The sequence below is a fragment of the Malus sylvestris genome, chromosome 12 (assembly GCF_916048215.2).
Source record: "Malus sylvestris chromosome 12, drMalSylv7.2, whole genome shotgun sequence".
Classification (NCBI taxonomy): domain Eukaryota; kingdom Viridiplantae; phylum Streptophyta; class Magnoliopsida; order Rosales; family Rosaceae; genus Malus; species Malus sylvestris.
The window spans coordinates 17,497,859-17,525,850 of record NC_062271.1 but is presented as its reverse complement, the minus strand read 5'-3'; the positions used below and the strand labels follow the sequence as shown (position 1 = coordinate 17,525,850).

General features: G+C 36.9%; 5 protein-coding genes across 8 annotated transcripts; 3 read left to right on the top strand and 2 right to left on the bottom strand.

Annotated features, from left to right (window-relative positions):
- The first annotated feature begins 1,916 nt into the window (after nt 1-1,916).
- LOC126593551 (serine/threonine-protein kinase PCRK1-like) lies at nt 1,917-6,570 on the top strand. The gene is made up of 5 exons (XM_050259647.1): nt 1,917-2,142; nt 2,752-3,185; nt 3,670-3,927; nt 4,129-4,251; nt 5,410-6,570. Exons 2-5 carry the CDS (start codon nt 2,829-2,831, stop codon nt 6,040-6,042), a joined length of 1,371 nt encoding a protein of 456 aa, XP_050115604.1. The 5' UTR covers nt 1,917-2,142; nt 2,752-2,828; the 3' UTR covers nt 6,043-6,570.
- Nucleotides 6,571-11,374: 4,804 nt separating this feature from the next.
- LOC126592916 (OVARIAN TUMOR DOMAIN-containing deubiquitinating enzyme 12-like) lies at nt 11,375-15,840 on the top strand. 3 transcript variants are annotated; one of them, XM_050258719.1, is made up of 11 exons: nt 11,375-11,580; nt 12,941-13,364; nt 13,462-13,595; nt 13,861-13,934; nt 14,093-14,147; nt 14,256-14,330; nt 14,450-14,523; nt 14,609-14,657; nt 14,798-14,882; nt 15,034-15,090; nt 15,474-15,840. In XM_050258719.1, the coding sequence occupies exons 2-11, from the start codon at nt 13,034-13,036 to the stop codon at nt 15,533-15,535; spliced, it is 996 nt and encodes a 331-aa protein (XP_050114676.1). In that variant the 5' UTR covers nt 11,375-11,580; nt 12,941-13,033; the 3' UTR covers nt 15,536-15,840. The 3 variants fall into 3 exon arrangements, with proteins under 3 accessions (XP_050114676.1, XP_050114675.1, XP_050114677.1); XM_050258718.1 differs by having other exon boundaries at nt 12,930-13,364; XM_050258720.1 differs by lacking the exon at nt 11,375-11,580 and adding an exon at nt 11,916-12,517.
- Nucleotides 15,841-16,937: 1,097 nt separating this feature from the next.
- On the bottom strand, nt 16,938-18,067 carry LOC126592917 (transcription factor TCP11). The gene has a single exon (XM_050258721.1). It carries the CDS (start codon nt 17,955-17,957, stop codon nt 17,289-17,291), a length of 669 nt encoding a protein of 222 aa, XP_050114678.1. The 5' UTR covers nt 17,958-18,067; the 3' UTR covers nt 16,938-17,288.
- A 2,432-nt stretch (nt 18,068-20,499) lies between these two features.
- On the top strand, nt 20,500-25,343 carry LOC126592914 (RNA polymerase sigma factor sigF, chloroplastic). 2 transcript variants are annotated; one of them, XM_050258716.1, is made up of 10 exons: nt 20,500-20,819; nt 21,074-21,160; nt 21,787-21,938; nt 22,281-22,408; nt 22,532-22,738; nt 22,815-23,079; nt 23,177-23,407; nt 23,947-24,087; nt 24,352-24,552; nt 24,711-25,343. In XM_050258716.1, exons 1-10 carry the CDS (start codon nt 20,714-20,716, stop codon nt 24,996-24,998), a joined length of 1,806 nt encoding a protein of 601 aa, XP_050114673.1. In that variant the 5' UTR covers nt 20,500-20,713; the 3' UTR covers nt 24,999-25,343. The 2 variants fall into 2 exon arrangements, with proteins under 2 accessions (XP_050114673.1, XP_050114674.1); XM_050258717.1 differs by lacking the exon at nt 21,074-21,160 and having other exon boundaries at nt 20,503-20,819.
- Nucleotides 25,344-25,397: 54 nt separating this feature from the next.
- LOC126592913 (pentatricopeptide repeat-containing protein At2g32630-like) lies at nt 25,398-27,451 on the bottom strand. Its single transcript, XM_050258715.1, has one exon. The coding sequence runs from the start codon at nt 27,306-27,308 to the stop codon at nt 25,470-25,472; it is 1,839 nt and encodes a 612-aa protein (XP_050114672.1). The 5' UTR covers nt 27,309-27,451; the 3' UTR covers nt 25,398-25,469.
- Nucleotides 27,452-27,992: the final 541 nt, after the last annotated feature.

The following is a 27,992-nucleotide window of genomic DNA, read 5'->3' as shown; positions in this document are numbered from 1 at the left end:
GTAAGAAGATGATATCACGTTTCGATATTTACGGTTAACTGAAATATGAGTCAATGTCATATAATTTGTAGAAACTTTATAAACATCAAGCAATATTTTCACTAACCGTAAAACTCTAAATATAATATCAACGATCCAAACCGTTCATCTACCTGCACCCTCTAATAGATCATGTTTTCAAAAAAGAAAATCTAAAAAAACGAAATTTGATGAGAACAATGAAGCATAAATGTAAACAACAATCAACGGTTAAATTTTGATCTATGAATTATATGATTATAGTGGCGAATTTCGAAGTTAAGCTCTTCATGAAAGTTATAAAGCTTGTCATTACGAGTGTTTATATATATTTTTCTATATTTTTTTACACTTCTACATTAATTAAAAAACTATTAAAGACTTTAGGTAAGCGAAAATATACTTAAAACAAAATTGTGTTTTTATGTTTTGGATGTGATAATATGGAATGTATATACTTATTTAGTATTATGTTTTTCATTTGATTATTTATTGGTTTAAAATATATTTTCCTTAACGGGTAACGGGTCAAGTCATATTACCTGTTAATATTATCGGGTCGGGTCATTTTACCCGTTTATTTTAACAGGTGTTACACGACACGACTTGTTAAGATATCAGGTCTGATACGAAAACGACACGAACATGAAAAACAAGACACGAATGCCAAGTCTACCTAGACCGTTGGGTGGTCCTTGAAGGTCGTCACATGCACTTCTTAGACTTTTGGGTGGTCCTGGGACCACTCAAGTCTAATAGCAAATCTGCTCATAGATATAGTCATTTTCGTCAAATATGAAAAACTAAATGAGAATAATTGTAGTAATGGTCTTTTAATTTTAACTCAATTTGAGCAATGACCCCAACTTTAACCTAATTAGAACAATGACTCCTGAACTTTAACCCAATAGTAGCAATAATCCCTCTAACATGACTCATTTTGATAGAATTTTGAACGAGTTGACAAAAATGACCATAATTGCACGTTTTGATGAATTAACAGATCAATAATCATAAATTTTTAATAGATAATTAAGAGACCATTGATCTACTTAGATTAAAATTGAAGCACTATTCTTACAATTTTCTGAAATGACCATTTCTTTGCCTTCTTGTTAAAGGCAAATGTTAAGAACCTGAGACGTTGGGGTGTTCAACTTCAGTGTTGCAGAGTTAAGCCGCGATGACCGCACCACCGTCAAAAATTCAAATGTAGAATCAACTGTAAGACTCGGATCGGATGACTTTTTATAAAATTGTATTTCCAAATTCATATGCAGGTCTTGTTGACCCTTACGTACTCAGTCAGTCAGTCCCATTCACACCTTTTCCCTTTTTGGTCTTTTTCTCCAACCTTCCTTTCACTCTTACATTATCTCTTACATTATGTTTATGTTTGGATGAGGCAAATAAATTTGAAATTTAGGTAAAAGTCAGAATTTATAAACTGATATGTATCAATTCCTTTGTTTGGATTAATAAACATAGAAATTTAGAATTTCTGTGTGGAAAAAAAACTTGAAATTTGAGACCTCCAATTCCTAAGTTTAAATTCTATGTAAATATGTGTCATTTCCCAATTTCCATGATTGAGAGTTTAAAAATATAAAATTCTGTATTCAATTTCATTGTTCTTTTAGGTTAACCAAACAAGAAAATTTACAAATTCTAGAAAATAAAATCTCATCATTTCAATTACCGTCATTTTAAAATTTTTTAGTAATCTTAAATTTCTCTATCGGAAGATAATGTTAAATTAACAGTCACCACTCCGAGCTTTGCTTTCTACCTTCTCCATTTGATCGGAGCCGTTGATTTTTACTTCACCTTTAGAAAAGTAATCTCTTCTACATATAATATTTTATATATGGCTTTGATTTTGGTTATTTGGTTGGTAAGTTTTGAGCTAGCCCGGTCTCCTGTAGACTCAAAAGATGCCGTGTGGAAGCTTTTCTCTTTGAAAGTTAAAGCCATGTACTGCTCTCTCTCTCTCTAGCTTCACAGGTCATTTGGTGCAAATTAACTAAATGGGTTTCTCTCAAAGCTCCTCATATGCTTCAAATTTGTGAACTTTACTAGCCATAGGACGTATTTCTGTGCAATCAGACTGAGATCAAGAAAAAGGTGCTTTCTTTTTGCTTGTTTCTCCCATAATTTCAGTTTTTTTAATATTTGTTTTTTTCTGTTTGGGTTTTCTTTACTGGATTTGCACTATATGGTTGTGAAACTTTGATGTGCTGGGTCTTATGAAGGAAATGAAACTGTTTCTGAATTTGATATTTCTTGGGTTCTAATGAAGGGTAAGATATGGGGATGGTTTAATATAGTTGGTGTTGTTTATTTGAAATCTGGGTTGTTAATTGTTGTTGGATTTATGATAAGAGAAGAAAACACCGGAGATTTCTGATTAATGCTGGATTTTGTTGGGAGAAAAAGGGTGGGGATAAGTTGTTTTCTGAGTTCAGGTATTGGGGTTTCCTTTTAACCACTAGATTTTGGATTTGAACTTTTGATTAGGTTACTAGATGAGAAGAAATATGATCACTTGTTACATAGTTGTATCTGATCCTCACGGGGTAATCGCGAAAGACCTGTACTAGGTAGGAAAACCAGCAGTTGTAAGATAGTTCTAATCACGTTTGCAGAATTGAAGATTGACATTTTGAGTTTTTGCTATAATATGTAGTCTTTCTTATCATTACTTTCAATGGTTTTGATTCGTTGCTTATTCAGGGACTTGCAAATTCTAAGGTGCTCCTCAGCTTCCGAATCATAGGCAAGGATTAGAGCATTTAACGACGTTGGGAGATATGAAGTGCTTCCCATTTTACATTGGAGAGAAAAAGGATGAACCAAAGAGCACAAATACAACTTTTACCGATGGTGAAATGAAGAGATCTGGATCAGAGTTAGATTCCCAGAATATCTCTGATGCGAGCACAGAATCCTTGAGGAGGAACCAATATCCTAGTTTCTCTCAGAGACCCAGCAACCTCAAAGTATTTTCAGTTTCAGAGCTGAAGTCTGCCACGAAGAACTTCAGCCGCTCTGTCATGGTTGGAGAGGGTGGGTTTGGGTGTGTCTATAAGGGGCTGATTAAAAGCGAAGAAGATCCAAATAAAAAACTTGAAGTTGCCGTGAAACAGCTCAGTAAAAGAGGCTTGCAGGCAAGTCTGTTTTTCTATTAACTTTATAGTTTATTCAGATTCTTTTTCATTATCTGCATTAAACTTTTTTGTGATTTAATTGTCGGGTCCACATGAAAGGAGATTAGTTGGCGATAGTTACTAGATATATACTAAATAAGGTACTGTGTTACTTGTTAAGTTTGATTAAAAAAATCCTAATGACTCTGAATGATATAAACATGGTAAGGATGCATTAACACAAGGATGTTGCTTACTTGTTTCTTTTATTGGTTATTAGCATGCTGAGTCCACTCCTTTCTCTCATCATTCACTAATTTTGCTTCTTCCTAATATGGAGAAAAACATTGTCTTGTACTTAATGGTAAATTGGTAATAAATTGTGGATTGTCCTTATCACCGAGATTGTTAAGCTAACTGATATAAAGTCTAATAAGATGCATTTTTCTGTTTCTGTGAAAAAACGACTTCAGTATACTAAAAATTTCTGCCTTTTTGCTACCAGGGGCACAAGGAATGGGTGACAGAAGTTAATGTTCTTGGGGTGGTTGAGCATCCAAACCTAGTCAAACTAGTGGGCTACTGTGCTGAGGATGATGAACGAGGAATCCAACGACTTCTAATTTATGAATACATGCCTAATGGAAGTGTAGAGAACCATTTAGCCAATCGTGTAGATCCTCTTTCATGGGCCATGAGATTGAGAATAGCACAAGATGCTGCTCGTGGCTTGACATACTTACATGAAGAAATGGACTTTCAGGTACTTTGAATTTTTGTTTTCCTTTTCATTCTGTGAAGGTTTTTACTGTCTTTTTAGTCTTTATGCATTTGATAGTCACATGTTTTTGAGTTCACATTAATATTTGTTTTAAAAGGTAAAAAATGAAAAGAGGAGGGAGGGGAAAGGGATTAAGTTTTTTGAGGTAATCGATGCTGACATTTTTCTATATTTTTGTTCTAGATCATTTTCAGGGATTTTAAATCTTCAAATATTCTTCTGGATGATCAATGGAATGCAAAGCTGTCAGACTTTGGAATGGCTAGGTTGGGCCCATCGGAAGGATTAACCCACGTCTCAACAGCTGTATGATTATACAAATGATCCTATTATAATTACCGCCGGTTTACATAATTAATATCAACTTTAAGCTTATTTTATGATAGGCAATGTTCCAAGTGATGGTGTTTACCTCAGTAGTCTGCTAGAAAGATTTCAAGTTCTAATGTCATACGTGTCGAAGAAACAGGACCCCATTAAACTTTTTTACATAGTTCTTTTGTGCGTTGTGACTTGTGAGTCATGAATTGTCAGTCCCACAGTTGTTCGTTCTTTCCAAATATGCCGTTGAAATTGCATTAATCATATATTCAGATTGTGAAAACACCAATATCTTTTGAACATAAGTAACCTTTTGTGAGTATTTAGGGACTGGATAATTTTTGCTTCACTATTCACCTCTCTCAGACTCTGCGTAAAGCAGGAACCTTGTGCACTGGGTACGACCTTTTTATTTATGATCGTATTCAAGCAAAGAATATTTTTTATATACCTGAAACAGGTTGCTTAAATATGATCACTATTTATAATCAGATTATCAGAGTATTCACATTAGAGATTGTAGTTAAAGTGAATAGATAAGTAGAGTTTAATATTGAAAACTTCAACAGTAGATCTGGTCTGCAACCTCCAGAGATTTTATTGGCTGAGCTATCCGTCAAAAATGTTAATGTGAAATTTTGTCATGGATCTGATGAACGGGAAATTAATACTTTGAATTACCTATTGTCTTTTACTATCTATCCGATATTAATCTATTGTGCTTGTGCTTACGTAAAAGATCTTGCATAATTTTATTGTCTCGAATAGTAGTTTTTATATGAGCACATTAACTTTCTTTCATAATTTTGTTGTTGCTTGTGCTTAGGCCTGCATCTGATTAGTTTTCCCTTTAAGTGGATAGCATTTATCAACTACTTTTTCTTCAAATTTTTATCATGTCTACATTCTTTCTTGGAATTTTCTTGGGAAAAAAGGCAAGCTCATTTTGAGTAAAATGGAAAGCTTGTTGAAACCTATATTATGACTGCTTTTGGTCAATTTTTGTTTGAATACCCTGTTCTTTAGCCTTTCTCCCCTACCCCGCTCTCTCAAAATAGATGAAAGAGTAATATGGTAGCAGTAAAAGTAATCCTTCTATGTGCTACACTCACGCACTTACCATGTCTGGTGATTTTTCATCAGGTTGTTGGAACCATGGGATACGCAGCACCTGAGTACATCCAGACCGGACGTCTAACATCTAAGAATGATGTGTGGAGCTATGGGGTCTTCCTTTATGAACTCATCACAGGTAGGCGTCCTCTAGATCGAAACCGCCCTAAGAGTGAGCAGAATCTCTTGGATTGGGTAAAGCCATACCTGTCAGATGTGAAGAAGTTCCGGCTAATAATAGACCCCAAGCTTGAAGGTAAATACCCCCTCAAGTCAGCTCAAAAGCTTGCAATTGTAGCCAACAGATGCTTGGTCAAACTCCCGAAGAATCGTCCAAAGATGAGCGAGGTATTGGAAATGGTAAATCAAATTATAGAGGCTTCATCTGGCCAGAAGAAAAATACCAACATACAATCAGGCCAAAAGAAAACTATGGAGGTACCCTTAGTTGGAAAGAAAAAAAGGGAGGCACAATCAAGCCAAAATAAAGTTATGGAGGCACGAAGAGGAACAGAAAGTATGCAACTGCCCCCGAAGAATTTGGCACCAATAGAAACTTCCAGGGATGTTGAAACAGTGAACAAGAAGAGAAATGTAGATTTGAGGAGGAAGGAAACTGGCTGGTTCTCTCGCTCGTGGACACCAAAACTTTCAAGGACGTGATGATTATAAGTGCATTTTAGCAATCTGGCCCTAGTGGTGGTTCGGCTATCTGAAGTATAAATTACAGCTTGACATGGAAAATTACAGAAGACCTCCTGCACAGATAACTTACATTGTAAATAGCATCCCCCTTGCTTTCCAATTCTTCTCTGCAATATGTATAAGCATGCTCGAAGTCAGAACCTTATTTCGGATTGTTTGACATTGAACACGAATACAAGAGAAGAATAGCGGATTTCAGTCTAGTTCAACGTCCGAATGAGAAATGGTCTGAAATGTGCAGTGCAAGAAGCCCCGGAGCAGATTTTAATTGTAGTGGTCTCAGCTGGAGAGGGAGGGACGGCAGGGTTCTTCTGGTTCCTGTTGAAATCTTGTCTGAGATGTTGAGTTTTATTATTAGATGTTGAGTCTCTGTAATCTTTTTTGTTTAAGCATTTGATAATGAAAATTACTGGATGACATATTTGTTTGTATGAAGATTTGTTCCTTGGTCCTTGGACCTTTACACTTATCAGATTTTGAGAGAAATCATTGTAAAAATAAGAATAATGGTAGAATTCGGACGCGGTTATTAGGCCTTGGAACTGGTTTAACGTCACGTAGCGTCATGTGTTATTTTATTTTTTTCATATGACAATGCATTATTAGATCAAGATGCTACGGTAACCATGAACTCGTCGTTTTATGTAAGTTCTCGATTATTAAGAGTACGTGGCACTATCAATACTCGCCACTTTGCCCAATTACCTCTCAATTGTTTTTTCTGACTTGAAAATGAAAAGTCTTGTTACTCAACTCATTCGTCCACCTTTCTTGGGACCAGCTAACTTTTGATCTAGAGATAGTTGTGTTTATTTCGTAGGGAGAAGACTCAAGTTCGAGTAACATGTACGCAATAAGGAAAAGGATTGGATTATAAACTTTAGGTTCACGAAATCATTGAATTATTGATGCAGTTTTGGACCATTCATTAGATTAATTTGTTTGTTACGTGTAAACCAAGTAACTGGCTTTTTGAATGGTAGGCTGACCTTTGTAGCCCGTCAATTAGGCACTACAATTGAAGTTGAAGATATATATTATTCCAATTTCTGTTATTCAGATATATGTATATATGTGTGTGTGCATATATATATAGATTATATAGATTAGCTTACTATTGCTAATCTTTGTGGGGTTTATTTTGAAAAACCAACGAGCTTTTGAAAGTTAAATCTGCCAAAGCCAGCAGCCACCTAAATTGGCTTTTGAATATCACAACCATTGACAATTTGAGAAATTTTTCCGCAAAACGCTTCAAAGCTGATTCACTGAAATTTATATTTATGATCATAATCTTTTGTATTATAAATCATTTTATATAGATTATCTCTATAAGAAGTCGATAAAAAATAAGATTGCTTATTCATCGAAATATATAAAAATGGTAGAAATTAATAAAATTATTAAGAACCGCTAGACTTTATCAATTAAACAACATGTTTTACTTGATTTTTGCACACATGATGTTTACATAATGGTTACAATATTAACCTATAATTGTGCTAATATGAGTAAAAGATATATAAAAACATAAATCAAATGTGGAATAAATACAATATAATTAGAGATGACATGACATCATTCTTTGATTAGATCGGATCCCTTTAATATATATATAAAACTACTTGGAGCTTGCACATGCACGAGGAAGGAACAGTAGCCTGACAAAAAATTTCAACAAATTAATGAGAGATTCCTTAGTGCAATGAACGTGTCATTGTTATCGTTTTTGCTAGTGTTTCATGGATTTCGATAATATTAACCTATTCATTTTTCGTTATTTAGTATCCTCGTCTAGTGATAATTTTTTCTTATTTTTTATAATTTTAAGTGAGAGATTATAAATTTGATTTTTATAAAAATTGAGTTTAATATCGAATTGTTGTGATTTGTCTATGTTGCAACTTAACCCAAATCACTGAATTCATAAAGTAAATAGGCATATTTGTCGATTTGTCTCCCAAACTTATATAGAGTTGTCAATTTTTTCCATCAGAACTTTAATTTTGGTTGATTACCCCTCTAAACTTTTATAATTAGCTAATTTCCTCCTTAAACTTCAATTTTAGCCGATTACCCCTTGAATTCTTATAAATAGCCACTTTCCTTGATGCTAGATTTTAAAAAATTTCATACAATTTTCCATCCATTTTGATCATGTGGACAACACATGACAACTGTATAGGGGCAAAAAGAATGAAAAATTAGATGGATGAAATTGGATAAAAAAATTTAAAATCTAATGTGGGGGAATTGCTCTTTATAAAATCTTAAGGGGTTATCGACTAAAATTAAAATTCAGAATAAAAAACTGACAGTTCTGTACAAATTCAAGGCGTAATCGAATCGACAATTTTTTTCAACAAATTAATGCGAGAATCCTCAGTGCAATGAACATGTCATTGTTATCGTTTTTGCTAATGTTTCATGGATTTCGATAATATTAACGTATTCATTTTTCGTTATTTAGTATCCTCGTGTAGTGATATATTTTTTTAATTTTTTATAATTTTAAGTGAGAGATTATAAATTTGATTTTATAAAAATTGAGTTTAATATCGAATTGTTGTGATTTGTCTATGCTGTAGCTTAACCCAAATCACTGAATTCATAAAGTAAATAGGCATATTTGTCGATTTGTCTCCCGAACTTATATCGAGTTGTCAATTTTTCCATCCGAACTTTAATTTTGGTTGATTACCCTTCTAAACTTTTATAATTGGTTAATTTCCTCCTTAAACTTCAATTTTAGCCGATTACCCCTTGAATTTTTATAAATAGCCACTTTCCCTGATGCTAGATTTTAAAAAAATTCATACAATTTTCCATCCATTTTGATCATGTGGACAACACATGACAACTTTATAGGGGCAAAAAGAATGAAAAATTAGATGGAAGAAATTGGATAAAAAAATTTAAAATCTAACGTGGGGGAATTGGCTATTTATAAAATCTTAAGGGGTAATCGACTAAAATTAAAATTCAGAAGAAAAAAAAATTGACAGTTCTGTACAAATTCAAGGCGTAATCGAATCGACATATTTTTTTCAACAAATTAATGAGAGAATCCTTAGTGCAATGAACGTGTCATTGTTATCGTTTTTGCTAGTGTTTCATGGATTTCGATAATATTAACGTATTCATTTTTCGTTATTTAGTATCCTCGTCTAGTGATACATTTTTTTTTAATTTTTTTATAATTTTAAGTGAGAGATTATAAGTTTGATTTTATAAAAATCAAGTTTAATATCGAATTGTTGTGATTTGTCTATGTTGCAGCTTAACCCAAATCACTTAATTCATAAAGTAAATAGGCATATATTGTCAATTTGTCTCCCGAACTTATATAGAGTTGTCAATTTTTCCGTCCGAACTTTAATTTTGGTTGATTACCCCTCTAGACTTTTATAATTAGCCAATTTCCTCCTTAAACTTCAATTTTAGCCGATTATCCCTTGAACTTTTATAAATAGCCACTTTCCCTGATGCTAGATTTTAAAAAATTTCATACAATTTTTCATCCATTTTGATCATATAGACAACACATGACAACTATATAGGGGTAAAAGGAATGAAAAATTAGATGGATGAAATTGGATAAAAAAATTTAAAATCTAATGCGGGGGAATTGACTATTTATAAAAACTTAAGGGGTAATCGGTTAAAATTAAAATTCAAAAAAAAAAATTGATAGCTCTGTACAAATTCAAGGCGTAATCGACAAACACCTCATGTAAATATATCGTTATTTAAAAGGAAAATGGAGGACTTAACTTACAAGTGGGTGACACGTACACATGTGTGGACCTTTCGCGGGTTAATTGAACCTTAAGCTTTTTGCCAATTAAAATACCTCTTTTAATATAAGCCTCATATGAGACATTTTTAGCTTTCAGACGGAAAGAATCATCTCAGAATCCATTCCTTCGAATCCTAGGAATCCACCCATTCAAGTTATTGAAATTTGATTTAATGGTTAAAATTGTTATAACTTTTAAAGTGGATATCTGTTTATAGCCGTTTGATCAAATTTCAAGACCCTAAATTTAGTGAATCCCTAGGATTAGAATGAAGGGATCCGGAGAGAATCTGCCTTTTCAGACGGCATCAGCCAGATTGGTAGCAAATCTCTTCATTCACAGCCGTTCGATCCCCCAAACCTCAGTTCAAACCAATCTCAACCTTCCACCGGTTATAATTTTGTGAGAGTGTACCAGATAACAGAGGGTCAAGGTTTTTTTTTTTGTTAGGTAAATTATATTGTAAGTTTTAACAGTTTATAATTTTGATCACGTATAACTACGATCTAATGATATTTATTTTCATTTGTGAATGAGAGGTCTTAAGTTTGACTCTTGCCAAGACGAATTTGAATCACATTATTGCTAGCTTATTGTAAGACTAAACACACAATCTCTTCGTGTTTTTAATTTTGGTGTATACCGTGCTTCAGACATAGTAGAAAATCAATAATTAATTTATCAATTGTTATAATTCCAATACATTCGCTTAATGTTCTAATTAATTATTTATTTGAAAAAAAAATTAGCCTTTACACATCATAGACTCAGCGTACACACGTACCTCTCACTTGACCATTAGGTAAAATGAATTTTTGATGAAATTATACAGCTTGGAAAGATTATTAAGCTGCAAAAGTAAATTACGAAGTAAGATTACAACAGTGGAGGATTGCTTTGATATTCGGGTTTCTTCTTCAATTCACGAGTTTATGCTCTTTCTTATTTTTTAATGTAACTTAAAATAATAATATCGTTTGTAATATAGAATTATAAAATAAGACTAAACTATTAAAAGGAATAAAATCAAGTTTAATTTCGACAAAATTTGAAGACAAAAGTTTGCAAACTAAGAATGTGCAAGATAAAATCGAATTTGCAAATCAATAGAAATGAACACGTTTATCAACACTTAACTAAAAAAATTTTTAAATCTCATACCAAATAAAATTTTGAGTCTTAAAGAAAATTGTTTTCAAGAAATGTTTAAGAAATCACAAAATTTTTCGAATATGATACCAAACAGACAATACAATTTTGTCTCCGTTATTACCCAAATCATAGTGTAGTCAATTAATTGGACGGGAATGTCAATATGGAATAAGAAGCCGTTCAAGGAAATACCGAGTAAGTGACCACTACCTAACACCCAATCAAGTCAATCGCAACCATCCATTCTGTCCGTACGATGGATAACTTGCTCGAACTTTAACGTCGCTGGCAACTGCACATAATAAGGGTGAAATTGCACCCCTATTTTTTTTCCATTTTCTGGTCGATTTTCTCAGTGCTTCGTCGTCATCCAATGCAATACGTATCCTCCTATTAATACACACACAGTGCATTTCTCCCGACTCTCTCTCCTCTCTCTCGTTCTCTCTCTCTCTATAACTTCCACCCTAAGCTTTCCTCTTGCGAAAACGACAGCTTTCAAGGCTTTCGCTTTTCTTATTTGCTCTGAACAGAAGCTGATTGGGTGAGTTCTTAATCTTTTGATTTTTACAGTTTTACTCTGTTTGCTTTGTTGGGTTGTTTTATTGATCGATGAAGAAATTTGGGTTTGTTTTTGTTTGGATTATTGTTGAGATTTTATTGCTGATTTAGATGTTATTGCAAAAGCTTAAGCTTTCTGGGTTCTGTTTGATTGCTCGTAGTTTATGATTTTGATCATGGATATCCATGTAGCAGTTGTGTTGTTTTTCTTTCGGCAAGACGATATTCTAAACTACTATAATCGATGGGGATTCGAACTTCGGAGCGAATTGATCTAACCCACATCTGCGTTGCTGCATAGCAGGTGTCTTGTTCGGATGCAAGTTGTGTTGTTATGGGGTGAATAGTTTGTGTTCAAATTGTGGAAAGAAAATAAATAGATAGAGGTGTAGTCTTCAAATAAAATGGAAATCGATTCATTAAGAAAATTCAGAGATTGAGAGTTAGTATGTAGTAATACGAATGTTATGGAGAGTAATTGCAGTTTGTTTTTGGAAGATTTTGTAATTAAATTGTTTTGTTTGCACAATTGATTCATTAGTTTTGGTATACATATTTTATGAAGTTTTGATATGTTTAAGTAAAGACTAATTTCTTTGGGTTAAAGTTTACTTAATTTCTTGGATTCGTTTTCCCTGAGCATGTAAGGAAAAAGGATTAACCGTTAAGAATTTTTAGCTCTCCGCATTATCGTTGACCCTTTCTCTTATGTGTTTATTGTCCATGCATCTAGTTTAGAATTGCAAAAGCAGGTGGGCTGGTTTAGGTCGTTATCTTTCTTTGTGATATTTTAATTAGACATGCTGAGAGTGCATAAGCACGCGTTGTTAGGTTAACAGGTTTTTCTGTCAATTTATGATGTTGTAAGGATAATCGAAGTCTGCAGGCGGTCATTCTAGATTTTTCCTGGTTTTTTGACGGTGGGTTGAACCCTTTCTGATATCATCACAGTTTTAATATAAGTTAACAATAAACATACTTGACCTTAGTGAAGTCTTAAATTATGATTACTTGGGGCAGGCATCATTTTCGCAAATGTGCTTATTCTAATCTGTTCTATGTTTAGATGTATAATCTATTGTAGGTATACACTCTACTATATATATATATTTGGCTAGTATTCTGTGAAAAAGTCAACTGCTTTATTATATTAAGGGTTTACATTAAAAACCCTTAGCTTGCCCTTGCAATTGGGAGCTCTATACTTGATTTAAGAAAATTATTTCATATTGTGATTTAGTTTTGATTTGTGCAGCTGAAATTTGCATGCAAATTATAGTTATGGTTAAAGCATGTCAAAGCTTTGAAGGTTTTTTTTAACATTAGTTGTAGCTTTTTGGCAGATATTGCTCAAATTCCTGATCTTCTGAGGGATTCCGTCATTGCTCCTGGAAGCAGATTGAGCATTCTAATTCCGTATATGCATTTTTAAGGAGATGACTTCCCATGAGTACGATTCAGATATTGTTCAGTGGGGTATTCGTCTTTTTGGTAGGGATCCAGTTTGTAATTCTTCATACTACTATGGTGACATGATACAACACGATTCCAATGATATCGACCATGAAGAGTGTATCAGAAGTCATTATGATACAGAATCAAACAATGTAGAAAATGATGAGATCATTGCACATACTCTTCAAGAAGAATTTTCGCGACTATCTGTAACAGAGGCCTCTGAATACTCCCATGCAGGAGAAGCGCAATCACAAGCTTCATTTCTTGCAGATGAGTGGCATGGTCAATCTACAAGAGATTATTACTCAGGTATCTGGAAAATTGCTGCTTGCACCTTCTTTTTATACATTTTAAATTAACCTATATCATTTAATTATCTTGATATGCATTTTTTTGCACCATGCAGACCATGGTTATGGCCAGGAAGAAGCTGATACTGTGGTGCCTTCTAGCTTATGTTCTAGACCTGATGATCATTTGGAGCTAACTGATGGATGTGCACTTGATGGTGAAGTAGGCTGGGGCTGGAATCCTGTTCCTGTAAGTTTATGTCGTTCAAAGTTCCTTTCAGTGTTTTCACCATGTTGTAACTTCAAATGTTTCATCATGTTTTTGTTAGTAAACAGTTTATTGGAGTTGTCACATTGTATAATAAAAATTAGGTAATAGTAGAGTCGGTAACGTAGATTGGAAATTAAAGTCCACAGTTTGCACATTCATGACTAGTGTATTTGGATTTGGATTGCTACACATGGCATGATGTGCAAATGTCAGGTATTAACTTTGTTCCCTTTATATGGTCTAGCACATTCCTAGAATCAATGGAGAAATTCCTTCAATTGATGAAGCGACTTCAGATCATCAAAGGCTAGTTGACAGGTACGTTCTGCCCCTTTCCTTTCTAGTAGTGAAGTAGCATCAGTATGTAATTCAATAATTTGCCTAACTAGCAGAATCCATTTTTACGTGTTTTCTTTGACTCATGGTCTGATATTGGATTTGGGTTCATAAAAGTATTTCTTGCCTTTTTCATGTAGGCTTCAATTATATGGCTTCGTCGAACACAAGGTGGCAGGAGATGGCAACTGCCAGGTTAGTCCTTTTGTAGCTATGTCCATTTCTGTTGTTTAGGACTGGATATTGATATTAGAATACTTCAAATTAGACATGTTAATCTCATGCTTTGCTTTATTTTTGCAGTTCCATGCTTTATCAGACCAGTTGTATCAATCACCTGACAACCACGAGTATGTGAGAAAGCAAGTTGTAAATCAGGTTTGCTCTCCTGGAAATACCTATTTGTTATACTGAACTTTATCACCCTTATGTTTTGTGTATTGTCAACTATCTTCCATTGATTCTGGTTTATCCTTCTGATGGTTTACTGTTATCAGCTTAAGTCTCATCCAGAGATATACGAGGGATATGTTCCTATGGCATATGATGACTATTTGGAGAAGATGTCCAAGTATGATTTGAACTCATAATTTTTCTTGTTTTCCTGTCAACTAATTTTGGCCTTAACTAATACCTATCAATCTTAATGAAACCAGGGATGGTGAGTGGGGTGACCATGTCTCATTACAGGCGGCTGCTGATTTGGTACGAAAGATCTTTTACAATGAAGTGTGCACATCTGGATTTTTCCAACTTTTGAACAGTAATTGATATGGTAACTGATACTTGTGTACTAAAAAAAAAAAAAAAAAAAAACTGATACTTGTGTGAATAATTTGTTGCAGTACGAAGTGAAAATATTTGTCTTGACGTCGTTTAAGGATAACTGTTGCATAGAGATTCTTCCTAATATTCAAACTTCAAAACAAGGTAAGCTTGTTGATCTCTTAGTTTTCGTTGTGGGCATAGACAATGGGAATTTTTAAGTATTTAATTATATGTATGCTGAAATTTCTATATTCCATGTTACTGTCCTTTTGTCCTCCATTAAGCTTTACAGACGCTATTATGTCTTGTGCAGTTATTTATTTGAGTTTCTGGGCGGAGGTGCATTACAACTCAATTTATCCTCAAGGAGGTAACCTTTTTTATTTTTCTTTATGCACCTTTGTAGAGTACAAAGTAGATTGGAGTAAAATGAAACCTGGCCTCTGGATAATTTGTTCAGCTGAACTCAACCATTTCAAGCAATAATATTGTATAATTACCTAACAGTCTTTGAATGATCATTAACGTAGTCTCTTTTTCTTTTTGGATCTGTGTGTATAATACCAACTGTGAGACGGGGAGTGAGAAGTCACGACACACCACCATAATATCTCGTTATTTGATCTGAAAACTTTCAAAGTTGATTTTTCAAAGACTCTTTAGTTGTCTGACGTTAGTGCCTGCATACATGCCTTGGGTTTTACATCTCTCTCTAAAATTAATGCGTGACTTACGGTCTTGGTTTTATTTCAGGCACACCCTCATATGAGAACAGGAAAAAGAAAAAATGGCGGATATTTGGGAATAAGCATTAGGAATGTTTGGATGGCATTAGGCACATTTCTCCCTCTTATTGTTGCTGCTGCTTTTGTTTAAATCACGTAGATCCCTGGTTCAGAACCTCACATGATCATATTTTTGCTCTTCCAATGTCCCGTCCAGGCTGGATTATCTCTTGTAAGAGCAAGTTTCTATTTTCAGTTTTTTTCCTTTTATAAATTTGCTATTATTATGGTTGCTTGCATGTGTGATTTTTGTAGTCGCATGCTGGTACCGTACAGTATTTTCGAACATAACAGTTACAATACAATAATGAATCCCTTTATACATTGTCAGAAAACAGATTTAAATTAGTTTGTTGAATCTTTGTGAGTCTCTGTGAGACTCTGCTTATTGATAATCATACCTTCTTACAACTGTTCAGCCTCTTAGTTTCTCTGTTGAACGTGGATTTAATGCGATAAACGAATTTGTCTAGTTCTTACCAGCGGTTTTATCCACGTCGTTGTGCAAGCGCGTGTATTTGAGGGGATACGACAAATATGCAGATGGTGGGTTCCAAGTTCCAACTGAATTGGAAAATCTCTGGTGAGTATCTGCGTCAACACACGAAAAATATGCAACCGGTGAGTTTCAACTGAATTGGAAAGCTCGGCCATTGTTTACATCATTTGTTTCATGGGTAATAATTTACTTGCATCTTGCGCATTGGTGAATATACGATTGGATGCAGGGTGTTAAAGTTTTTGCTTGGTCATTGAACACTAATTTGAGTAGAGAGAGAGAGAGAGAGAGAGAGAGAGAGAGAGAGAGAGAGGTGCAGATTATTAGTTAGAAACAGAGCTCAAAAGATACATGTTCAATTTGCTTCTGGTTTCAGCGGCAGTCGGGCAACAATTCAGGTTTCAGTTGTATCTTTGCTTGTTGATCGTAGTCAAGTATTTATACATTTCCGTGAGTAATAGCAGCAGCAGAAGAAGAATATGGACTATAGGTTGTCTGTGTTTTTGCTTCGACGGCCGTCAAATGCTTCACGTTTCATCATTGAAATGATTGATCGAACGACGGGTGATTACAATTTCTTTAGAGTAATAGGGTACAGAATAGAACTTTGATAGTGATATCCAAACTTGAGGTTGAAGATGACAACAGGATCGTTGACTTGTCAAAGTCATCGATTTTCTTTGTTACCTTGGATTGGAGGGAGTCAAACTCTCAGTCTATCCTCCTGTCCTCCCTCCTCTCCGTTTTATCGAACTAAATTTATAAGAATAAATCGATTACGTTGGACATTGGTGGGTCCATGGTTCCCTCTCCTCTTCTCATTCAATATATTTGCACTACTTCTCTAATAGATAGATGGAGATGAGATGGGGCTCACGGACGTTGACAGTTGATACAAATACATGGTAAGTGTAGCAATAGCAGTACCCAATATTTAATCCAAAAGACATCCTCATTTTATTCCATTTTAGTTGAACATGTACAACTTAAATAGTTACTCATCCCCCTAATTTTCCACCCTCATTACTACTTAATTACTAATTTACTACACAACCATTGATGAACTACGACATAATTAAATAACCAAAGAAAAAGACTTATCTAAACCACAAAAACCACTAACACAACCACACCCCCCCCCCTCCTGTACACCAAAACACACCAACTGAACTGTCACCACCTCCGTTACACATTGGCTACTACCGCTCCCCACTGTTTCCTGCACCCTCTTCTTTTGATATACACACCCACCGCTCCTACTCAGCACACCCACATTGTCCTTGTCTACTCATCATCCCCAATTCCAACTCCCACAACCTCCTCCTCCGGCTGCCCCTCCTCCACCTCACTCTCCCCCGTCTGCAGCAGCAGCGACGTGAACGGCATGTGCCGGTACCCCGCATTATAGTCCACCCCCATCGGCTGGCACAAGTCCAGCTGCAGCTGCATCGCCTGATGAGCCTGGGCCGCCGCCGGGTACAGGAACTGTCCGGAGCTTCTTAGCGACTTGAGCGGTTGAACCCGGCAAGGGACGGACGGCATTTGGGACGACACGGACGGGGAGGTGGTCGAGATCGGCTCCGCCGGGAGGGTGCCGGAGCCGGTGGCGGCGATGATAGAGGGCTCGGCGTGGCGGAGGAGCCACTCGATGGTCTCGCCGTCGGAGCGGTGGCCGAGCTCCCGGGTCAGCTGGAAGATGCGGGCGGCGCACATGGCCGGCATCCGGACGCGGCGGCCCCGTCCATTGACTTTTGTATGGCGGTCCCTAGTGTTCCGGCGGCTGACCTGTTTCTGGGGCTTGGGCTGGGCCTGGAGTTGGAGGTCGGATAGTTGTGAGTGCTGGAGCGACGGCGCCGTTTGGATGGTGGCGGAAGTAAGAACGGCGGTGGGTAAGACGGTGGGCTTTCGGTCTTCGAGTTTGTGGAGTGGCTGGAGGGCCATCTCGGAGGCCATGGCGGTGGCGATGGTGGTTTTAGGGTTTGGAGTAGAGTGTTAAATTAGGGTTTTGAGAAGTTGAGGGGATTCGATTGACCCCACACAAGGAGTGGGGGTCCCTTTATATTGTGGGAGAGGGAGGCAGATTGTATGATATCTGTTACGTCTTTTTCATCATTTTTATTTGTGCTAGGTTAAGTCACGTTAACATTTTATATACTTATTGTTTTTTATCTTATTATCTTTATTAAAAATTTAATATAAAATATTAACGTAACTTAAACTTAACTGCCCAAATAAGAAAAAATGAGAAGCGCATCATAGAACAGACAATCTGCCTCCGGGGAAGAGAGATATGTGGGATAAGGAAAGCGAGGGTGGGTCCCAGCCCTTATTTTTCGCATGAGTGTGTCAGAGGGGGTGTGAGTTGCATGCTATCTTTTCAGAAAAAGGGAGAACACGTGCTGGGCAGCCTTCAATAACTGCTCTTTTCATCGACTGCCCTTTTTCCCCGCTTTTCAAATTCCAAATTTTCTTTTTATTTCTTTGCTAAACTTTTCAAATTCCAATTTAATTTATCCCCCACTTTTCAAGCTCCAATTTAATTTTATTTCTTTAATCTCACCATAATTTTATTTCTTTTTTGTAATTTTTGGTTGATAATAAAAAATGGAAACTGAAAAAGTTGCCGATGCAATGCTTTTTCATTAAGTTTAGAACACAATACAACACGTCATATATATATATATTTTAAATATTGCTCTAATTATATAATAACATGATGTATATACTCGTCAGGCACGCTAAAAAAAGTCTCCAATGCAAGGGGCCAGGGACCACTTTTGTGTCGTGTCAAATGCTTAGAGCAAGTCCACTGTTGGACCTTGCTCGGGGCACAGGCGAGAGGAAAGAGCTCGAGGGCCGGTGGGTTCGGCTCCAGCGTTGGGCAGCCCAAGTGAGGGTGGGAGCCCGAGGGCCAGGCCCGTGAGGGATTGCCAGCCCTTCAGCCCAAGGGGTGTGACGTCAGGTTGACGCCATGCCTGGCGTCGGTCCAGTCGAACCCGTTTTAGTCAAACCAGTTTCTTGGGTTCGCAACAGCTTGCCCAGTCTCACATGCCAATCTCCAATCTCTTTAAATCTCTTAACTTTTTGATCTGGGTTTCCAATATTTCACTCTTAGATCACATCTTCTGCCATTAAAATATCCATTTTTTTTCACTTCGAATCCACTGACTGAGAAAATCCCATCTCTGTTCTGGTGTTCTCTGAGCTTCCTATGAGTACTTCACTAAGTTCTGAGAGTTGGGTTTTGTCACAACATGTCAGTTTTCTCTCTCTCTCTCTCTCTCTCATGCATTTTGTGATTGGGATTTGGAATATGCGTTAAATTGTGTATTTTGTTGCTTTCTGTTTAAAAAATTTGTGGGATTTGGATGTTGAAGTTGATTTAAAGAAATGGTTTTATATGATGGTACAAATGAAACAAGAAATGGTTTTGATGATAAGTTGAGTTCTACCCAGTTCATTGTGATGTAATGCATGCTGCCTTATGGATCTTGCTTGGATTTTTTCTGTGTGCTTTTGGGTGTGAATTTCCAGTTAATAAAGTTTGTTACTTTGATTTTACATGTTTTGAAAGTTCGAGTCTTTATCGAAATCTATGACTAATAATAGTCGTTTTTGGTAAATGACATGTGGCGCAATGAGAACGATTTAAAATATCTTATCCGAAATTACAAATAAATTTATTTAGTATTATTTTGTAAAAAAAAAAAATTAATAATATTTTATTGCCTATTACCAAGGCTATTCAAGTGCACGTGTGAAGATGCAAAAGATAATTACTGTTCATTAGGGCAGTTACTGTTCACATAATGAATTGAATAGTGGATTGCTTGGGAGGAGGGCTCAAATGGTAGAGTTGCTCTTAGAGCCACCGTTTCATGATTTTGCTCTCTCCTCTACTTTTTGTCACTTATTAGGCGGCACTCTGACGACACTTTGACCACTGTCGGATGTTAAGAGAAAATGTCGGAAATACCCCCTTAGATCTTAATCCCCTCAGCGGTCACGTTGGTCGCAAAATGGTATTTTCCAGCTCCTCTTGCACTCTAATTAGCGAATTTTAGTTCACTTGGATCAGTTTTAAATTTCACTCTATTAAACTTGGGCTTGGCTGAAATGGGCTTTATTGTTGTCATACCCAATAAGGATTCCATGACGTGGAGTGTGCGTACAATCTCCCGATCGAATAAGGATTTTGGAGTAAGTGGCCCTCTACCACAGTGGTGGAGAGGATTCGAATCCTGTCAGCTTTCTAATCTAACATCTAATTTAATAAAATCTATCTTTTTTTTGACCAAAAAAAGGAAAGAAAAAGATTTGGAGGTTTATCCACTAAAAAAAAAAAAAAAAGCAGATCATATAAAGGGCCAGATTTGGGCTAAGGTCCGTCAAACATTCTGGGTCAAGCCCTAAATGATTTAAAATTAAACAAGGCCTTATGTTGAGTAGAAGTAAAATAAGCCCAACCTGATCCATTTGCAAAAAAAATTGAGAAGATAATTTTGAGGTGTGAAATAGTCTGAGATGAAAGAGCTGAGCTTCTCCTGCAACGTTATCTGCAGACACACACACACAAAACCAATGCAAGCTCGAACGCGCACATAGACGTGGCGGCACTCCAGCAACCCAGAAGAATACAAACCATCTTCACCTGAATGCGCCACTACCCAGGAGTATAATTTTAACTATTTTTTGTTGTTCCAATTTCAATGGAGGTTGGGAGGCATTTTCTCTCTTCTTCCTCTGCCTTTCCTTCCACAACCCACCTCAGGCATCCTCTTCCTTCTTCTCCTTCTTCTTCTTCCTCCACCTCAGGTAAAAAAGTTCGTAACTTTCGTGTTTCTTACTCGTAAATTTATCTGTTTGCTTTCTGGGAATTTACTGGGATATTGGGTATGCTTATAGTTCTTGGAATTCAGCAACTGGGACATAATTATGACTTGGGAAGTATTGGTTTTTGTGTTAAAGCCCGAAACGGCAATTGGGTATGTTGAGATTGTGTGTTTTGGATATTTGGTTGTTTTGTTTGATTTTAGTCGTTTTGAACTTGGAAAATATTGATGCCACAGCTACATTTGGAAGTAGAGGATGTTTTTGGACTTTTTTCTGTTGGAGCATTTCTGGGAAAGATTATTTTTGCTCTCTTGCATGCATAGGTGTGTTGATTTGTGCTCTGAAGCTTTGATTTCGAAAAGTGTGAACAGATGAGGGTTTATCCTGGATGTTTTTACGGGAGAATTGGTTCTAGAATCAGAAATTAGATGATAATGTCTTGAGATGATAAGGCCCGTTTGATAACCATTTCGTTTTTGGGTTTTAGTTTTAGTTTTTTGTGCTAGACGGATAGAGGGAAAGTATACGAGATAAATGAGGAATGTAGAAGGATGAAGGGAGGAAGGAGAAATGAAGGAGATTATATGAAAACTTGAATGCGAAAAAAAACTTCAAAATTGTTAGTTTTTTTTCAGTTTGTGTGTCAATCCAATACACGTTTCTTCCACTATCCTTCCTTTACCCTTCTTCATGTCCCCTTTCTATCAATACTTTATCTCCATCTATAACACACAAATGAAAACTAAAGCATAAAAATGAAATGGTTATTAAACGGGGCCTTAAGTTACTTAAATTAGTCTTTAGACAATCTGCTACTCCAAGAGCTACTAAAGAGGTGCAGATTGTTCTAATAGTGATTATCAAAAAAGATATTTAATTAAGGATAGTTGAGCCCCTTTTTGTGCATTGTTGGTTAACATCAGGCTTGTCTGGCACTCATATTTTGCAGTGTTGATGCTTCACGAGCAAGCAACTCCTGCAGTTACTTCTGTGCCGATTACATTTGTAGCTCGACACTTTCCAACTTCGGTTCTTCTACAAGAGCAGCGCGATGAGTTCAAGCCTCTATTGCATGCACTGAAAGAAGAGAAAACATCTCAGGTTAGACTTCTGCTGCAAATATGAAATGCATGTTACTTAGATCAGACTTTTGCTTTAGACTTGCACTGCTTCTAACTTGTGTAATCCTCAATGGTGGAAAACTTCTTAAACTTCTGTTTTCCGTTGTTTGAAATTATGCTTATTGATGATACTACCTTTCTTTCTAAAATGCCACCATTGATTTTTTATAATTCAAGATCTGTGAGGATTCATGTTTCTTGCACATTTACCATTCGACATGCATACTTGGGATTACTTACTTCTTAGAAACTGGACTCATATTCTATCTCTGTGTCTTGGGAAACTCCTAATTCATTACTGTTTCCTGTGTTCATAAAAAAGGCTACGTTAGATAGGATGCAGATAGAGGCTAGGGCCTCTCTCAATGAAGATTTAAAGATTGATGGTTTCTACCAGTTGGTGAAGGACTCTGAGCACCAATTGCTTAACCGCTCTGGTCTTTTAGATGTGTAAGATGAATAAAACTCTGCTTTTTTTTTTTTTTTTTCTACTTTCCCTTTTACTTGTATCATTTTTTCTTGGGTGATTGCATTTTACAACCAAATTGCATCCTTGTTGTTTCTACTTTGCAGATTTTCATCTTTACAAACAAGGGTAAAGTCGTCCGCACTTTTAACTATGGAGCCTATTACCACTGCTTCCAGTAAGCATATGGACATCAAGCCCTCTGACGCAGTTGCGCTGGCTAAGAAAGCTTTGTCAGCCTCAAAAGAAGCAGTCTCATTTGCTGAAGACTCCAAATCAATGGGAGATGATTTTGATGACTCTGTTTCTGAGGGGTCAGTTTCGTATTACTTGTTGATTTTTATTACCCTATCAATTTGCTTTGCAACTGAATCCAAAAGTTTTGTGTAGTTTGGATAACTGGCTGGTTGAGGATGAGAAAACTGTAAGGTCAGCCCGACTTCTAGAGAGACGGCGCAGGCGACTGAAGAAAAAGAGGGTCTCTAAATCAAAAGTTCTAATTCATGAGACTAACGGTCCTACAAGTTCAGATGTGCGGAAAAAGATAAACGAAGGATTAAATCCAAATGATCCCCTGCGGTTGTTCTTGTGGGGTCCTGAAACAAAACAACTTTTGACTGCCAAGGAAGAGGCTGAACTGATTGCCCAAGTTCAGGTGTGTATCTAAGTCATTTCTGTCTGCTAAGATCTAATATCGGAATTACTGTTTTTGACGGGTCTTTGCTGCATTGATGTGTCGAATTTTGTAACAGGATTTATTTAAGTTAGAAGAAGTGAAGAGTAGACTTCAATCACAGTTTGGTCGTGAACCAACTTTGGTTGAATGGGCTGAAGCTGTTGGAATTAGTTGTCAGATCTTGAAATCACAGCTTCGCTCTGGTACCAGCAGCCGTGAAAAGCTGATTTATGCTAACTTACGTATGGTGGTTCACATTGCTAAACAATATCAAGGACGAGGCCTTGGCCTTCAGGACTTAATGCAGGTAACTTCATTGGAACATGTTTTCTTATTGTTTATATAGTCATGTAGGACGAGGCTTTGTTGTTGTTGTTGTTGTTATATAGTCATGTAGGGCTAGACTTGAGGGCCTCTGCTACACAGACCACATCTTACTGAAGGATTTGACTTGTACGCAAAAGTTTTTTTGTTTGTGCTTAAATGCCGTAAAAGCATCGTCTATCTCATCAAATTACATTGGCAAGTCCTACATACCAGATTTTAATTTTAAATTTGTGCATCTGTATTCTGTACAGAGCAACTATTGTACATGTTGGTATCCATTGTACAGGCTGGTATCCTTTACGATCATCCTAATGAATGTCAGCAGTTTCCAGTATGACAAATACTAAGCGGATGCTCTATCTGATTGCTGACCGCATAGGAAAGGCTATAAAAACTTGTATCATTTTCAGAAACTTAATTGAACCAAAAAGAGCAGAATTAAGATTCTTACAATAAGGCCCAAAACAGTTGTCGCATAGATTTTGAAGTACAACTAATGAAGGCTCTATCTTTTTGTAGGAGGGAAGTATGGGTCTTATGAAGAGTGTTGAGAAGTTTAAACCTCAAGCTGGTTGCCGATTTGCTACTTATGCATACTGGTGGATAAGGCAAACAGTTAGGAAGGCCATATTTCAACATTCCAGGACCATCCGCTTGCCGGTAATGAAACCACGTTTCCAGTCCCTACTTTTCACTGACATTCTTCTTCAGAGTATATTTTGTGTCAACTGCTACCATGTTCCGAAAATTTGTCTCCCGACACGGGATTTTTGAATAAAATGAAAATGTTTAAATTGATTAAATGCTGATAAATAAAAGTTTTGTTTCCATTAAAATCTGTACTCAAAGGTTAACTATTTCATAGCATGTCCAAACAAAAGGTACTTTACTGAGTATGACAGAGAACCGATAATTTATTCACAGGAAAATGTGTACACCCTCCTGGGCAAAGTCTTAGAGGCAAAGAAATCATGTATTCAGGAAGGAAATCACAACCCAAACAAAGAAGAACTAGCGAGACGGGTTGGAATTACAGTTGAAAAGTTGCAGAAGTTGCTATATTCTACAAGAATGCCACTTTCAATGCAACAACCTGTCTGGGCAGACCAAGACACCACTTTCCAGGTAAAGATTCTTGTTGTCTCGATTTGCTTCTCATATTTGTCTCGATGATATTGCCGTAGGCAAGTGAAATTTTAAATATGATGCAATTTGTTGGGCTATATTGAGCATGGATCCTCCAACGGTTTAAGAACCAGACATCTTTTCTTGCATAATTGCAGGAGATAACTGCTGACACTGGGACTGAGATCCCACATGTGAGTGTAGAAAAGCAGCTTATGAGGCAACATGTGCGCCACCTTCTAGGCATCCTCAACTTAAGAGAGAGACAGATTATCAGGTTAAGATTTGGCATTGAAGATGGCAAGCAGAGATCACTTTCAGAGATTGGCAACATGTTTGGATTGTCCAAGGAGCGGGTGCGGCAGTTGGAGAGCCGAGCATTCTTGAAGCTCAAGCAATCCCTTGGTAGCCAAGGCCTCGGGGCTTATGGTCCCTTACTTGTTTAGAAATGCAGCACCTGGCTATGGTATCTACTCCGCCAGTTCAGATTCCTGATATCTTTTAAGGAAATCTGGAGTTCAGCTGTTGAGGTCCAGGCTTTTGGAGGTGAATGTACAGCAAGCTGTGGCTTGGAATATGAAGAACGTCCGAATGAACAACTTAGGCTCGAGGATCAAAACCTTGCGCTAGCATAGGCTAGGTTTCAATGCTTCAAAGTTGTAATGTTGACTCTCTGTTTTCTTCTAGAGAAGAGGTGAAACTCTTTACTGTAACTTAATTGTATATTTCTCACATCTTCTATATTGAAAAGCTAGCACTCCTCATTGAGGGGTGGCGGTTATTTTTCGTCATCCTGTTTCGACAGAAACCAGCTTATACAAATTGGCGTATTGACTTCAAAACCATTCTTTCAAATTCAAGTAATTGATCCATTTCCAATCGTCTAACGAAGACAATAATATAGTTTCGTCGTAGAGCTATGGGTTGGCTGTATGAAGGCTGCCTACAAGTGAATGATATACTCTGTCATCAGGCGTGAGGCCTGCATTTTTCATCTCATCATACAATTTAAAAGCTTCCTCTGTTCTCCCATCCTTCGACAAACCTGAGATCATTGCTGTATATGTCACAACATTATGGGGTATGTCCCTCCGAGACATTTCGTCAAACAATTTCAGAGCCTCATCCACCTTGCCATCAATGCATTTGCCATTTATAAGCGATGAATACGTATACATATCTGGCATCAACCCCTTGTCTTCCATCTCCTCCTTCAGTTTATGAGCTTCCTTCATCTTTCCTCTCTTAATATACCCATCAATTAGAGCATTGTATGTTACAGTGTTTGGTCTCTCTCCCTTCCTTTCCATATCTTGAAATACCCGCTTTGCTTCGACGAAGTTTCCTTCCTTGCAGAATATGTCAATCAGAGTAGTGAAACACACTACGTTTGGAGCCACACCTCTCTCAGCCATTGTGAACAACAAGCTCTTTGCCTCCTCGTTTCTGTTCAATTTACACAACCCGCTAGCTATAGTGCTGTAAGTAAACACATCAAGCTGAAACCCTTTATTTTCCATGACATCCTGCAGCCTTAGAGCTTGATCCATCATCCCTCTTCTGCAGTACCCGTCCATCAGCGTATTAAACACAACTTGGTTTACGTCAATGCCTTTACCTTGCATCTCATTCACCAAGATGTCTGCCATCTCCAACTGCCCTGCCTTGCACGCGCCATTAATCAACGCCCCATAAGTATGATCATTCGGTACAAATCCCCTTTGAGTACATTCGTCGAACAGAAACAGCGCCCTCTTCATATTTCCCGCTCTACAATTCCAGTTAATAATCGAAGTATAAACATACACATCGGGTTGTATCCCTCTCTCACGCATTTCCTCAAACACCTTCTCCGCATCCTCGATCTTCCCAGAACTACCAAACCAATCAATCAAAAGCGTGCACGTTGCCACATTATAACCCACACCATCTTTCTCCATCAACCTCAAAATCTCATTGACACCCTCAAAATCCTTCCTCTCAATGTACGCTTTCAAAAGCGTGTTAAATGTAAAAACATTAGGTTTAGTCCCTGTACCGGCCATTTCCCCCATCAAAGCCTTGGCCTTTTCAACCTCTCCTCTCTTACAAAGCTCATTCATCACAAGCGTCAACGGATACACCGTGATTCGAACACCCTTTTCGACCATCTGATCGAAAAACCTCAAACACAAATCCACCCGACCGCATTTCTTCAACGCAAGCAAGAGCACAAAGCATGACCTTTCTTCAATCTCCAACCCATTCTTGCCCACATACTCAAAAACCCCAATTGCCTCCTCGAACATTTTGTTATCTGCATAAACCCGAAACAGCATATCGCACAATGTCCCTACAAATTTCACCCCGTCAGGCTCGTCCTCAATCAGAGATGTAATTTTGGAAACCGGGAAACGAGGATTATCGTTCGTGACGATACCATTCAGTACAATCTTCATTTGGGCAAATCTTCTAGCATTATATAGCCTGCGAATGAGGATTGCATGGGCTTGAAGATTGGGTTTGTGGGAAGGATTTGTTTGGAGGAAGTTGAATAAGGTCAAGCAAGAATGGGGTGGGACGAGTGGGTTTGAGAGGACGAGGTTGGTTACGTGGGGGTTGAGATTGGATAGCAGAGATGGTGAGGTGGATTTGAGGGGTTGAAGGCCTAATTTGATTAGGGTTTTGGCAATCTTCTCGGCGGTTTCTTGGTTCGATATCGAAGCGGGATCCGTGGGGAAGGCTTTCTTCAAGGTTTTGAAGGTTTTCCGAGACATGTTTTTTTGTCAAAGCAAAAGAACAAGGAGGAGGAGAATTAGAGTTTTAGGATGTGTTAATTTTAGCGGGTATTAATTGATCTTCAAAAAGCAAACCGATCCATACTAAAATCCTCATTTATTAGGACCATATTGTATTATATTTTACTTTTATTTTTTTTATAGATCAGCGAGTTAAATAGTTAGTTAATAAAGAAGAAAAATTAATGAGAATCAAACCCCGCATCAAGGTGCATAAAGATGACTGCTTTCCGTTACGACGGTAAGTGCCATCTGCGACGATATTTTACCTTTAAGTGGGTGGTATGGTGTTTGATGGACTACACCACTGCTTTCACCGCCACCACCTTATCTCCACTACGTCTACTGCCTTGGTTAGTTCAACACCCGGTCGTTGTGGTCATTAGAACAACCAATTTCTCAACGAATATTCTCATCTTTGAATGCTTTGGAAGGATTAGATTGAAAATATGGTTCGAATTTCCATTCCAAAAGTACAGTTCATACCGGAATTTTAAGAATTTTTAGATTAGAGTTATCTCAGAAATTTCAAAACGTAATTCAGAGTTCTCCAAATATTTTACAAGCTGTTAGATATTCATAAACTTTTTCGCATATGCAATTTATTATTTTTTCTTAACTTCGATGTAGTACTTATGTATAAATCTAATTACTTTTGTAGTA